This window comes from Lipophrys pholis, assembly GCF_963383615.2.
Source record: "Lipophrys pholis genome assembly, chromosome: 12".
Classification (NCBI taxonomy): domain Eukaryota; kingdom Metazoa; phylum Chordata; class Actinopteri; order Blenniiformes; family Blenniidae; genus Lipophrys; species Lipophrys pholis.
This window is the reverse complement of record NC_137641.1, coordinates 18,332,453-18,348,227: the sequence shown is the minus strand read 5'-3', so window position 1 is coordinate 18,348,227 and position 15,775 is coordinate 18,332,453. Positions and strand designations below refer to the sequence as shown.

General features: G+C 40.0%; 1 protein-coding gene across 1 annotated transcript in view; it reads right to left on the bottom strand.

Annotated features, from left to right (window-relative positions):
- LOC308118268 (transmembrane protein 132C) overlaps positions 1-15,247 on the bottom strand; it is a gene marked incomplete at its 5' end in the record, with an annotated part of 133,302 nt that extends 118,055 nt beyond the window's left edge. Inside the window, 2 exons of the mRNA XM_080477618.1 lie at positions 13,854-14,778; positions 15,244-15,247. Of these exons, the coding sequence (XP_080333744.1) occupies positions 13,854-14,778; positions 15,244-15,247 (929 nt within the window). The remainder of the gene's footprint in view (positions 1-13,853; positions 14,779-15,243) is intronic.
- Positions 15,248-15,775: the final 528 nt, after the last annotated feature.

The following is a 15,775-nucleotide window of genomic DNA, read 5'->3' as shown; positions in this document are numbered from 1 at the left end:
AGCAGAAAAGAGCAACTGCAGAAGTGGAGGGAAAGGAAAGGAGATATGAGGCTCGCACAGATTTAGCAACATAGCTCATCACAGCCTCTGCGATTGAAATGTAATTGTAATTGTAAAATGTAATTGTACAGCACTGTATCGACAGTTTTGTAGCACAAAGTGCTTAATAAGCTTAAAAAAGATATTAGAAATCAATCACAAATACACACACACACACACACACACACACACACACACACACACACACACACACACACACACACACATTAGTTTTCACTGCCGGCAGTGCTGGTTTACTTGTCTGTTTGATATTAGGAGACAGATTACATACGACAAAAGTATTATTGAAACACTAAATGGCTAAAATTAAAAAGCTCAAGGTGGGAATAAAATGTCAACAATTCCTAATGATAGTTCTTAAATGTTATAGATGCAGCATCAATTATTGTCAAACATAGTAAAACTATATAAGTTAATAAGCTGTGTTCTTTTCTCTTTGTGGTGAATGGTTTCTATCCATGCAGGGCACATTTTCAAAGAACGTTTACCTTCCTTGCAGGATGGTTCAAAATGGATAATTTATGAATGGAGCCAAACATTATGAAGTGCACATGGCGAAATGGCTCACGCTCATTTGTTGTCATGATAAAAAGATTTTAGATAAAAACAACAACAACAATAAATGGCTTCTTAATTAGAATAAACAAGTACAAATCTTTTTAGATAATTTTTGGTGGCTTGTGTTTTCTGCAGTCTTTTTCACCTTGTTTATTTTTACGGACGGTTTCAAACCTTTATGCATTTCTCTTGGCCCACTGTGAGTGACGCAATTTCTTGTACAGCCGGGATACGTTCTGTCTGTTTCTCTGGTCGGCTATCAGTTTTCGAAAGCAAACAGCAGATATAACAGCCGTAACATTTAGTCATTTCTCCCTCTATCTTTATATTTTTCTTCCTTCAAGTCCACATTAAAATGTGCATTAATTTTGAGTTTGTGTTACAGCTGTCAGCTCAGTGGGATCAAACTAATCAAAGTAAATCCGTATGAAAAACATCAAGGATAAACAAGTGATTAGAAGGCCAAGCTTATGATTGTCTAGGAGAAACACACACATACACACACACCAGTTCACTGGCAAGAGCTTATTCTGCCAGTACTGCCTCGCTACCTAATCCCACCCTGTTTGTCAACCCCTCTAGCCCTAAATATATCATCTTCAACTCAGACGGTAGAAACTGGAGTTGTAAAAGTTGGAGGGAAAAAAGTCTTGCCTGAAGATGTTAACAAACAGCATGATAAGTAAAGGAATTGCACCAGCAGCTTGCGGAAAATAAACAAATCCTTCATGACAACCTTGGCTGGTTGATAGCGGGGCCATCATGTTGGTACTCCAGTAAGATCAAACGTAATGTTTTTTTGTTGTTGAAGACAGTTCTTAATGTGCTGAGCTGCGTCCCATTTAGCTTCAACAGAACTGCAGCCCAGATCGATTGGGTTGAGGTTTTAGATGTCAAGTCTGATTCTAAGCCGCACTGTGCACTTGCATCATAACGGTTGCCAAGTTGAGAAAAGTTTATTTTTGGAGCCTGAAATTACAAGTCTGCTGCAGAACCTTACAAACTGTACAGTGTCTGATGGTAATGGATTCATTCAAAAAACAAATTCAAGAGCAACCTGTCTTTACATGCCCAAGGTTTAGAACTTCATTGTTAATCACATTAGCTGTAACAAAACTGCCTTTCAGAAATCTTTTATTTATTTATTTTTTAAATCATTAACCTTCTGATCCATCCATATTCTGTAGATTCCATAACTTCATCCAAGGTAGTGTGCTGACAGTATCGGACATTCAGGATACACACTGGACAGTGAATTACAAGAAAAGGAAAGAGAAATAAAGTCCCATGCTCACAGGGAGAACAGGCCAACTCATCACAGGAAGATCCCAATAAGAGAATTAAACTAGGGTTGTTTCGCTGAGGAGCAAAAGTGCTATCTCGCTCAGCCCTGGACACTTACTGCAGTACAGTTTTGTCTGAATGTTCTACTGTGTTGAACTACAGATTCTCTCCAATTCATTGGGTTTGGCTCTCGATACATTAAAATTTTTGAGTATCATCTTTGTGGCCTGCACCAGAAATCCTTCCTTTAACACATGTGCCTCGGTCCAGACGGGGCGATGTCCTCCTGGAAATGATGGGCCGTGGCCACGAACAGATGGTTGTCCATTAATGGTATGGCCAGAGTCAGACTGGAAGGCTGTTCTTACTATTAGTTGGCTTTTCTTTTTTTTTTCTTTTTTTGATCCACTGCAGGGGTTGGCAGCTTAGCAACAGACACTTTCAAATGGCCTGACCTCTTCACTGTGTGTGACGGCCAGTGAGTACGAGCTGCTTGTTGAACTCAGCCATTTGTCTGGCTAGTGGTGTGTACGTGTCTGTGACCTAGATAATGTGGCCTTAATGGTGCTGATCGCTTCATGTGTCTAAGCTAATTTGCCTACCGTCACATTACCTGTCCAGCATTGTGACTCTTGCACATAGTAACACACGACACATTATAGCTCAGATGCTGTGCTTCTCGATACACAAGGTCAAGGTAAATCTTTGATAGAGAGTGCACACTTCTTTATGTCTGATTAACATTCATGAACCAAAGCTTCTATTAGCCGTTTATTTGATCAAAAACGTATGCAGCTCTACTTCGTGAGAGCAGCTAAATAATTATATGATCTTGGTTCAAATTACCGAGTGCTCAATTTAAACTAATAATGTGCCATCATTTGCAATTATATAACGAACACCGTGACATTTCACCCTGTGAAATGAATGCAGAAACTTTGTGAAGACCCCAGGACTAATATGAAAGAGATTTAAGGTCTCTGAGAAATGTTGAATATTGTATTTATGTAAAGTGTGAAACAAGTCGAAAAAGACTTGTTCAGTGCTTGCATCTGAGAAACTCAACCATTTAATAATTTCTGATCTTTTCCTATGTTTCCCCAACTTCTCTTGCCTCTTCTGTGTTTTGTGAAGCAGAGAAAAAGAATTGTGCCTGTCTTAATGTTAAACTGCAGTTTTACACAGTAGTAAAAGCTGAAAGATTTTGTGCAAATCTATAAGAAAGATGCATCTCTGCAGTGACTGTTTCACAAATTAAACAATCCCTGGATTACTTATAGACTGTTTATACATTTCCAATGCCTTGCTGCGCAGCTTTAATTTCAGTTAAAAAATGATGTGAGCAGTCTCCCAGATGCACACAGATGCAGTTTGTAATGCATCCCCCCCCCGCCCCCATTGTTCTGTAAGTCTGAAGTGTGGGTGTACTTTCATTGTAAGTAGAGTGCCGAGCGGGACTAAGCTGAAGATTGTTGCTCTGTATGTAGAATAGCTCGAAGGAAATAGCTGTTATCAACTATTTTAAAAGCCTTGAGTTTAATACACTAAACTTTACCACATTCGTGTGTGTGTGTGTGTGTGTGTGTGTGTGTGTGTGTGTGTGTGTGTGTGTGTGTGTGTGTGTGTGTGTGTGTGTGTGTGTGTGTGTGTGTGTGTGTGTGTGTGTGTGTGTGTGTGTGTGTGTGTGTGTGTGTGTGTGTGTGTGTGTGTGTGTGTCCTAGACAATCATAAGCTTGGCCTTCTAATCACTTCTTTATCTTTGATTTTTTTTCATATGGATTGACTTTGATTAGCTTCATACCACTGAGCTCACAGCTGTAACACAAAATCTCAAAACAATGGAATTGATGATTATGTATTAAGAATATAGAAGTGTTACAATAAATTACATCCCAGATACATGAAATTGGTGGTTCATGTAATGTTAATTTCCATTCTGAGTTTACTTTTAAAATTTCAGCTACTGTTTGAATAAGTTGCAATGAATAAATATAGTTTTCAGCAGAAAATGTATTCTATTAAAATTTCGTACTATTACATCCTCAACTGGAAATAATATTTTTTGTTGGTATTTTTTACCACTAAAGTTTAAAATGATTTACAATTTATCTGATTTACATCAAATTAGATAGTTGGGATTGGCTCCAACATCCCATGGTATAAAAACTAGATCTTATTAGTAAGAATATTAATTATATTATCTTCTCATTGGTGTCAGAATTGGCTCATGTTGATCCATCATACACTCACTGGTGACTTTATCACGAATACCTCTTCAAGAACTCCACAAATAGCTAATCAGCTGATCACATGATTGGTCTGAGTATTTCAGAACCTGCTGAGCTACTTGGATTTTAATGCACAGCCATCTTGGGTTTTCACAGAGAATGGTCCAAGAAGGAGAAAAATATCCACTTGGCAGCAGTTCTTTTTGCAGAAATGCCGTGTTGATACCAGCAAGCAGAAGAGAATGACCAGAATGTCTTAAGATGATCAAAAGGCAACACTAACCCAAACACATCATACCTTGAAGATGATGGACTACATCAGCAGAAGACTGCACCAGGTGCCACTCCTTTTGGCTGAAACCAGGAAACTGAGTCTACAGTGTGCGGAAGGCTCACCAAAACTGGACAATAGAAGATTTGTAGTCTTCCCTGGTCTGATACCTGCTGCCACCCAGGTTAGACTGGGTCAGAATTTGGAGTAAACAAGACGAAAGCATAGCTCCATTCTGCCTTATATAAACTGTTGAGGCTACAACTGGTGTGGGCTCCATTTATGGCCACGGTCTTCTGATGGTACACTCACCAGGATCATTTGCCATGACACAAAGTTTGAATAATCTGAAACTGGTTTCTTTTACATGATTCCAGGGGGATATGGTAAAATGAATCCTTTGCATCACAGATGTGAAGCAAATCTAGGGCTTATGTAACGCTATGTCAGTATCGACCACGATCTCTGAGGAACGTTTTCCGCCCCTTGTTGAATCTGTCCCACACAGATTTAGGTACAAGAAATCTGCACCCAATAAAGTATCTGGTGGATGTATGGATAGCTGGGGAAGCCTACACCTCCCCAAAATCTTGTCAACAACCACCCCCTTCTTTTCACTTATGACATATTGCACTGAGTATCTTGATATGGGTTGAAATGTCAAAATGAATAAGAGACACACTTCCCTATCTTCTTCACATGCTTGTACTGCAACCCAATCACTCGCCAAGATATGAAGCGCCGCTCTCTTGGGAGAATCCTGCACCTGCTTCCTTCATTGCCCTTATAAAAAACCTGCAAGACTTTCACAACTTCAAAGCCACCACAGAGAAATACCGAAGCAACCTCTGACCCCGTCGGTGTTCAAAAGTCTTGGAGGCATGTGTCACTCTGAATGTTACGGCACATTGGTGTGACCCTCTGCCAAGCTGTGGGATCACAAAAATCCCTTGGGAACATGGAGCCTTTCCTAAGGCAGATGGACGGGGCAAGTGTAGGGAAAAAGAGAGAGGGAGAGGGAGGGAGAGGGAGGGAGAGAAGATAGACAGCGGGGAAGTGGCAAAGCAATATATTCTGGCCTTCCAAGGTCCAATAAATTCATCAGCTTAGACACAAATTCAAGAGGAGAAAAGTGATGGAAAATCATTATGGTAGAAATACAAGGATTCAAATTACCTGCTGCGGGCAAATGGTGATTGCTTTGTGGCAGCAGGACCCAATAGAGAGTCGGATCCACATAGTGAGCAGTCTCCCAAGGCCTCAAATCACTAATTACTTATTAATGAGTGGAAGAGGAAAGTCTGTGCTGTCAAAGTAAACAATGGTGAGCGAGCCAGCAGAGCAAAAGGGAAAAGGGAGCCGGGTAAAGAAAAGAAGATGAGGGCGAGAAGTCTTTGTTTTTTTATCTTCTTTTTTTTAAATTTAGATATCCAGAATTAAAAGTCAATTCTGTCTCATGTCAAAGGAGGGATTCTGCCAGTGTTTCAGCACAAAGCCACAGAAAGACGGGGGTACATGTCTAACCACAAGAAAGCAAGAGTCTGACAGAAAGGAGAGCACATGTACCCAGAGAGAAAGGTTAAATAACGCAAGGAAGAGAGGGAAACCAGAGACAGAGCAGCAGATAAAGTACAAAAAAAGGACAGATAAGTACAGAAATGAAAATGGAAAAGAGACATACCTATCTTGTGTGACCTTTACCAGGAACTGAATCACAGAGGAGAGCAGTCAAGATAAAGTTAATACTCCGTGGAGAACACCTTTATTCCAACCTTTTTCTTCTGCTGATATTTTCTGCACACAATGGCCAGAAAACAAACAACCAGGGCCGATGACCTGTAAACCTGAACTGCGTTATGGGCCAGAATCAGCCGACACGAGGCTCAGCATCGTGTCTGCATAGCATCTGAATAACAAACTGCCCTCGACCAGACCCAGTTCTCTGGCAGCACTGAGCTGCCTCTTTCACCTGCTCCATCCCTGAATAATAAACCAACTCAGGTTGGCTGGTTGGGCTGGCACCGCATGAAGACTCTCACACTGATACCTTCACACTCTCAGATATTAGAAATTCATTTGCATTCATCAGCAGCACTGCCCCCGAGGGGATCTGTGGAAACATGTTGGATTGTTTAGTCAAAATTACAATACAGCTGGGGCAATTTATCTTTTGAAAAGCCTGTTAATTTGTTCAGGAGGAAATAGTGTTTTCATTTGCATGTTGAATAAAGAGTAGCTGGAGAACCCTTTACCAACCTGTTACACCACTCTATCCCTGGCTAATGAGGCAAGGCAGGGGGAATTATTGATTCCACTGGGAGCCTTTAGCATGACAAACACACCATGACTTTTACAGTTGGCACAGAGAAAGCCCACGGGTGCATGCACCCATGCATGTATGTGTGTATGGGGGGTCTATGAGTGCGTGTGCATGCCTGGAACTATGAGAGTATTGTATATGTGAATATTTATGACTGTATGTGGGGTTTTTTTAGTTGCTGGGATTAAATTCCTGTAATTACATTCAAAATAATTACGTTGGATTAGATTAGATTAAATATGGCCAATTACACGATGAGGCGGAGACGACGGGGAGCCAATATTAAAGTAGTTGTGGAGCTAGAGAATAAAAAAAGTCAGCTCAGGATTCATTTTTGAATTTTTAGAGTGCTTTCCAATGTGAGAAACTCCAATTGCAAAGGTGGAATAGTTAAAATTTTAATCACAAACGCCAACCGTTTCCTTTGAAGCTTTAAAGTGAGTTAAATATTTTAATGCAACTTAAAAGCATGAATATGGTGGGTACTAAAGAGTCGTACATTAGACGGTCCTCTGACTGTTACTTACCTCAAAGTTGTAAATGTCTCAAAAGTGAATACTTAAACCTTTTAAGGCCAAATATTGATTCACTGATGTGATTTAAAGAATAAAATATTGACATGGCAGGAGTGTAATAAAATATATATCGATAATGCCAATATATATATAGTTTGTATGTTCTACTCCAGTGTTTTCCAAATCGTCTGTACACACAAGTCTCAGTGTGTACATGTGATTTTTGTTTTGCGTAAGTTTCACTCAGGGGCTTTGTGTTGCAGTCTTGTACGCAAAGTGGTACACAGAATAACTTTGACTGCGAATCACATTTATTGAAGTCAAAATGTAATTGATTGAACTTATTAGAGAGATAGTGGTGACTTCTTTGAAATACGGTTGTTTGGGCTGCAGTAGATGAGGCTAAGCATGTCCTCAGTTTGGGGAAGAAGAGGAGGAGGAATGCACAGCTGCAATCACAAATAACTTTCTTTGCTTTACCCTGCTAGGAACTGTTCGGTCAACATTTTCTCCAAAGCCTCCAGACTACACTGTGAAGGGAATATAAAATAAATAAAATGTCTGACAGACCACAAGAAGCTGGCGCAAAACTACTTTGATTGGATGTTTTGTGCCAATTCTGTGCAACTTCTTCGAAGTGTCTTGTGACGTCAAGTCATCAGCGTCTCAAAATAACTACCGGTAAAAACCCCCAATAAAGGCAGCAGGAGATGAACAGAGTGTTGTCAGGTGGGAAACTACTCGAGAAATTATCTTACACTTTTCAAAACTGAAATAACAGGTTGTGCTCCAGCACAGTAATCAAATACAGTCTATTTGTGTTTATTAATCCCCCACAGGCAAACTAAGGGCTTTTTTGGCATCAGTATGGCATCATCTGCCCTGACTGAATGTCTCATGGGTGGGAGAAGTTGATCATTGAGTACATCCGGAGACAAACGTCACGGTATTTCAAACCCAACAAACCACTATCCGCTGGAAACACGTCACATAGGACATATGCCCTCAGGGTTTGCTAAGAAAGTAATTTACAGATTGCAGGAGGCTGATTACAACAAACATTCTCGAAAATGTCAACTTATTGTGTATTTGTGGTGATTATTGATCATATATAATAGAAACTGTTAAATTATCAATAATTTCTCTTTCAGTTGGCATTGCTGGGTGAGCATCTCCTTGTTTATTCCACATAGAATACATTTGAGTAGTGCACACTTGTGAAATGTTATAGTGCCTTTATATAGTTGGAAAATTGCTTAACCACAATTTGTTGCTGTAACTATTTCTGACAGCTGAGCTCGTGTGTTTGTACAGCTCCTGCAATGCGATGAAGTTCTCACCACAAGCCACCCCACGGACCTTTGGAGTCAGAGCCACTTTGATTATCATGAAAAAGGAAAAATACATATCATAAAATAGACGTTATCATTTGTGTGATATCTGCTGAAAGTGTAATTTCAGTGTCAAAATTGCTCAAATTTGCCAAATGTGCCAATTTCCTGGTCAAATAGTGGGGAGAGGCAGCTGTGGGCTGCGATTCAATTCGGATATTTTACCGTCCCTCTGTTTTTTTTTGTCAGTGTAATGTTTGTAGAAACCTTTACGAAGTCCTCATTTTACAAAGAATAGATTATTTATTTTATGTCTGTCGATAGGACGCTTTGTCTAGCTGTTTTGTTGTCAAAACACAATGACCAAGTAAGATGTGAGAGAATCGGTGCATTTCCCTGACTGTAGGAAGCAGCGGTGAGCACTTGCAGCTTTCTTCATTTAAGTGAAGTGAAGACCAAACACACATACGATCCAGTTTGTACTCTCAGACATTCTGGGTGCAGGATGTGCTGAATAACTCCTGATTCACGCCATTGAAACAGTATAGAAATTCTTAAAACAATTGTGTTAAAAATGATCCACTCTTGAGTCATTACCTTCTCACTTTGCTCCCTGAAGAATATCCTGAATATTATTGCCTTGTTAAGCAGAATATATATATTTTTTGGTTCTCTTGGACACTAAAAAGAAACTTCATATTTATCTAATAATCTCAAGCACAGAGCAAACTAAGGCAACGTTTACACAACATTTCAAGTGAAAACGCATCGTTTGTTGCCGTTTCATTTCAGAAAACTGTTTCATTTATACAGCAACCTTTTGAAAACGATGTCTGTTTAGACACAAACGGCAACCACACTAAAAACGATTAGTTTTCATGTTGGGCCACTAGTGGATGCTGTTGTTTTGTTTTTGTAAAGAAACCACACACAGAGCAATACATTCTAAACATAAACAATGGTGAGTCCACTGACCTTCTTCTGGCCAGACAACAAAGTTGGACTATTTCAAATAACTTTAAACTAAAAAACTGCAAAGTCTCAGGATTATATAGACTGGGAGTCATGCCGTCATTGTTGTTATTGTCAATCTGCTCACGCATGTGCAAAAACACTATTTACTATGGCCATGGTTCGCATGTGCAGGGGCAGCTGTTTTCCCTCCCTGTTTCCACGGAGTCTGAAACTGAGCATTTTTGAAAGGTTAAACCTTGAGAGCCGTTTTCAAAAAGTGGAGTTTTCAATGGCTCTGAGCACCATTGTCGTGTAAACACTCACCCAAAACACAAAAGTTTCCCATGTTCACTTGAGAGCAATGTCTTGTAACATGGCCAAACTATTATATTCTATTCGCACAATTAAAAATGTTCATTTTTATATATTATATTTTCATATTTAGCCATGTTCTGTTTTTGCATGTGATTTAATGTGACTGCTCTGCATTACATCCAAACGAGAGCTGGAACAATTAAACCTAAAGAAAAATTTAATATTGCAACAGTACATTTGGGGAAATGCAATCATTCCACAAAACACAAGTAATTTCTTATCTCTGCAGGGTTTTTTTTAAGACATCAGCTCTGCTTCCACTGCCACCTAGTGATCAAACAGTTAATCCTTTTTTGTTTTTATGCTATCTAACAATTCAACTTACATGCGACCATTCTTTTTTTTAGTTTGCAAAATTAACAAACCAGATTATATTTCACTCATATGATCTTTCATATTGTATTTTCTGTTGTCTGTTACATGTCTATTGCCAAACTCCTGCCTACAGACAACCCTGATTTAAATCCTAACATACTAGACTGAAGTCTTCATGAACCACCGTGACATAACGACACTTGAGTAATCAAGTAAATCAAATGGTGTAAGTGCATGTGAGCCTGCTGATTGGAAGTGGTGCTCTAGAACAAGCAAACAAGGCAGATCGACAAACTATTACATACTGATGCATCTTGATTTTGAAGAAACGCTTATTTGCGCTTGCAGTGTGCCCTTGGAAGTCCACTTAACCAAAGCCTTCAAAGAAAATCCTCATTTTTCAATGTGATTCATCCATGTATACGTAAATACACGCACCGTCTTGCATCAGTTAATCTGCTTAATAAACAATAAATTAAGAGGATTATATGTCACATCCTTTTGTCCCAAAAATGCAGTGTTGTAAATGAAAAAAAAATACACGGAGTTAAGAAAACACACTGAATGAAAGACTGTCCAGAGCGACTCTCCTTGTTTTAGTCATGAGTTAAGCTTGGGGGAGGCAGAGGGTGTGAGAGGGAGTTCACAGGGGGAGAGGGAGGGACTTCATAAATACTTAAGGATGCCTTGGTGGATAGTAGAAATACACTGGAAGTACTTTGTAAAGTAAGCTGTCCATAAACGCATCCACACCAGAGCAAAGGCAAACACTTGCAGTCGGTATGCAAACACATGCAGCAAAGAGAAGCACAAGCTCACTGTTCAGTAAAAGGAGAATCAACACAGACACTCCGACACTGGAGCCCACATCAACAGCGACACAGAAGTAAAATTCAAACCACCGTCATGAAGATATTGAGTTAGTGGAGTGAATTTTTTTAAGTAAAGTGTTAATTTGTAGAGGAAACCCAGTGCCTGTGAGAAAAAGACGTTGAATAGCGGCACAGGTTTTGTCCTGTAAGATAAAAGCGCCGCACAACAAAGCTGATGCGAGATTAATAGTCAGCGTTTGGCTGTTCACTTACAGACTCTTGGTAAGCTGGCAGTCAAGTACTGTGAAGCAGCCTGTGATTTTCAAACACTTTGAGGCTTAATCTTTCGGTTGCTAATGAGGTATTTTGGTTGAATTTTAAGTCTTTGCTGTCCCAACGGAAAAACATAAAAAAGATGAACTTCTGAACAGTCGGGGCACAACACCAGTGGAAGGAGGCACTAAAGGAAAAATACCGCCTTTAAAGTTCCCATTTACACACATGCTGACAAATGTGATAAACACACACTGTGAGCGCTAATACTTCATGGGAGTTCATCATCACTGGAGTGAGAGAAAAAGCAATGAGGCTTTTTGGCAGATTTCCTGCTCACCCAGGGTTGACAAATTGCCAAGGCTCTCTGTCACAGCTCCACTTTGAGGCTGCTAACTGTTTCATCTGCGATGATTTAGATCTCAGGCATAAAAGTAGCCTCGTGGAAATGCATATTCCTTACACCTTAATTTGCATCACACAACATAAAGCAATTACAGTCACTTTGACTAGCAATTTGTATGAGACAAAGCTCAATGAATCAATAACTAGTGTTGCTTCTGTGTGGAATCACAGCAGATAAAAAAGCCCTCAGACCGGCAATTTTAAGGTTGAGTGCATAAAACAAACATGTAAGTGGCACAAAGGTGTAATTGAGGGTTATCTAGTCAACGTAATCTACAGACTGTGATAAATATGTTTTGGAAGGTGTTTTGGCGCTCTTCTAGAAATTTGTGTTCATAACGGAGCATTTACAGCAGACAGTAAATCCTCATTTTAATCCCTACAGGATATAGTTAAACATCTTATTTTTATGGGCTGTATTCAGTCAGATTACTATTAATGTGAGACAGATTTAGGGTGAAAAATATGTGGTATTAAAAATATAATCTATGTTCTACAATGTTGACATCCAGCCATAAGCATGACCCCTTAAGTGTAAATTAAAACAGAAACAAACTGTAAATAGATTCACGTAAAACGTTCAGTAAAAAAAGTTTGGAGCTTCCACTTTTGGTCAGAAGCCAAAATTGCAAGTGTGGCAAGATAATTTATTTATTTTTTCCCCCAAAGAAATATATGTAAGCTGAAATTAACATTTGCTCATTAGAATCACATTGATCTGAGAACACACACAGTGGTTGATTATGGGTTGGTGCTTTCACATCTCTATTTATTTGGGAGAGCAGGTTTTTTGCTTATGATATTATATATTTTTTGAATAATACTCAAATGACCTAAATCAGAGGCCAAATTACCAAATGGCTGCTGGGCAGCGGAGTAGTGGTGTCATGGTAACTCTCTTTGTCGGCTGGTGTATCGTGTGGCAAATCAAAAGCTTATCACACACATTTTCTAATCTCCTTTGCCAGAGTTTAATCCATGATTTTACCAACTGCAGATTATTTTTGATTAAACAGGCTGTTACAAATAATGATTCACAAACAGTATCTGTTCAAAGGAGAAAGAAAAACACGCCGATTGTTCATTTGTTTTGACTGAAAACTGCTCATTTGTCCATTAAGAAGGCAGATATTACAAATACGACTAAAATATGCCCCACATAAGTTATTGGTTTTCTTCAATGGTTGACCTTTTCAGACTTGTTTATTTATATAATATAATATATGTTGTGATGTATGGCTAGGAATGTAATGTGAGAGGTTTGGGTTAGGATTTGACAGTATTGAGAATAACATGTTATAAAGTGATGCATTACTGTAATGGCGCCAGTTTTGGCCGAAATGTGCTGGTGACTGATTACTACTGTGAAAGTAGTATTGCATAATAAACAGTTGTGAATCTGCTCTCTCTTTCTGCATCTCACTGCCTCACGCCCCTACATGAACAGAAGCCCATCTCTCTAAGCTGCCTGCATGATTTACCTGGGTCTTTCTTCTCATAAATCAATTTCTTCTTGCAAAAGCCAACATTCAGGACATAGAGCATCTTCCTCAAATTAGCTGACGTAACTTCAGCTGAGCCAAATGAGAATAAGAGTCATCAGAGTGAACCACACAGCGCTGATAGCTCAGTAGTGTCAAAGCAACAAAATGGTAATTCACATTTCTAAGACTCTTTTTAACAAGGAAGAAGATAGTTACGTCCCTGAGTATATACTTCATTTGGTATTGAGTCATTCATTTACACCACTACTTTTTGAAGATGCAATCAATTGCTAATTATCAATATCTCAGACAGCACTGGTTGTTTGTTGTTTGTTGAGATAGTACAAAAATAGAATCAACTTTAAAGTCAACCTTAAGCGAAATAGGAGTCGTGCCAAATTTGGGAGATTTTCAACAGACAACATCATGTTAATGGAAATTTGAAACCAATTTGATTCTCTTTTTGCTGTATAACTTAAACAAACACAACTAAGAATTTCCTTAGGAACCCTTTGCAAGCTGAATGCAATTTCACACCTAAGTGCCAGATGGGTATATTCTAAATGTAAATTGTGAAATACATGAATGCTCACTGATTTCTGTTTAAACTGGAAAATGAGAAAACATTAGTACAGCTGCAAAGTAAACTCCCATGCAAGCTGACTCACCTGAGGGTGAAAATTTGTACTGAAGAAAGTGTGGACAGAGCCAGAAAGGTTGAGACTGTCTCTCTTTGTCGGATGGGTTTGGAGGGCACCATCACTACAAAGTTATTGTCCAGCTTCAGCTCCGACAACGGCTGAAACAGCCTGACGCTCCCGATGCGCTGCATTGGTGTATGCCCTGCGAAATAGCCCATCGGCCTCTGCTGGTCTGGGCGCACGGAGCTGCCTTTTCTGGAGTCCTCTGAACTGCAGTCTCCAGTGTCTGTGGTTTGGACCATGTAGTAGAGTTCCACGGGGGTGCCCTGGGCCTGCTCAGAGACCCTCTGTCTGCCAGGCCTCACCGTGGGCGGACTGAACCAGCTGGCCAGGGGCTCCAGTTCGGCAACACATATCCCCAGCTCGCCCTTTAGCCTGCACGTCCCGCGAACCTCTTGTGTCTCATGAAAGGCAAACATTCGGACACAGGGGAGCTTGTGGATGGCGCTGTAATCATCCCAGTCTCTGCCTGCTACGTAGAACAACACTTGAACCTTTGGCCAGCTGGGGTGGATCCGCTCACTAATTATGTAGGTGTGGACCTTCCAGTTGAACGTAAAAAGGGGTGAGGATGATGCTGTAGTTGGCACTGTAGATGAAGTGAAGGAGGGTGCGCTAAATGGTCCTGGCAGTGTCTGCAGCAGCTCCAGCGGGACAGGCTGCTGGACAGACAGCGGGCCATAGCTAGCATTGATGAAAGGCATCTGCCGTGCCTGGTGAATGAAGAAGGACTCGGTGCGGGCCTGGAGGCTGGAGTTCCTCATTAAGTCCTGGTTTGCCTCCTGTAAGAAGAACGCTGACTCAGCGTTGAGAATCCGGTAGCTGACAGGCAGATAGATTGGCGTTGGGCCGTACCTCTGCAGACCCTCCAGGATCACCTTACTGTTCACCACTGCAAGAAAAAAAAAAAAAAAGACAGAAAAAAAACCTTTAAACATTGTTTCAACAAATTCAGCGTCACAGCTCTCGTAACTGTCTGAGAAAGATTAATGGTCTGAAACCATCTACAAAATCTGATGCAGACATGAAATCAGAGAGCAGAATAAGAAAAATTGGATGAAATAACTCACAAAGTGGACGCTGGCAGTTTACATTTAACATTTGCATGCGCTGCCTGCAACCTGAGGCAATCGTATCTAAAGTCAGTTCCAGTAGTGAATGTTAAATGCTTTGCTGGAGACATTTCCATATGCTATCACTTTCATGAGCCACTGCTCTTATTTAAAAGAATTTGTTAGACTCAATTCAAAACACTTGTCTTTCTTAGTCACATGCTTATCAGACTTGTCCGTATTCCCTCCCGCTCTCAATCCTTTTCATTACTGCAGATAAACTCCAACTTTTTTTTATTTTTTACCCATCCTTCAATTTCTCCTTCATTTTATTTTTCTTCCGGGACTTCATATTTTCCCTTTTTTTCCCCCTCTCCTATCAGTCTCTCATTCATCGCTGGCAAGATCTGAAAGTCATTCAGCCTCCTGTCTCAAGATCGAAAGCTAATGCCATAGGTACATTTGGACACATTTGAGTCCACTTTCGCTTTTTAAAGTTTGACAGTCTAAGCACCAGGTGAGGTGCAGAGATCATCGACTTGCCACTCAGGCTCTTAATGAGCAATAGGTGTGATTTTTATTTTTTATTTTTTTGTGCAACACCAAAAAAACCCAGTTGAGGACTATTTTTCATTCACTTTCGCCGCGAATGCTGATATCTTTGATCTTTGACCCATGTGGGTGGATTTGAAAAGCTGTAGAAAAGAAGACTTTACTACACAGTAAAACTGAGCCGTAAGTAAGCCCACCAAATGAATGGTGCTCAGGACTATTGATAAATACAAGTAAATAGTAAGTGTAAGATGGTGCACGAGTACAAGATATTGATTCTCGTTC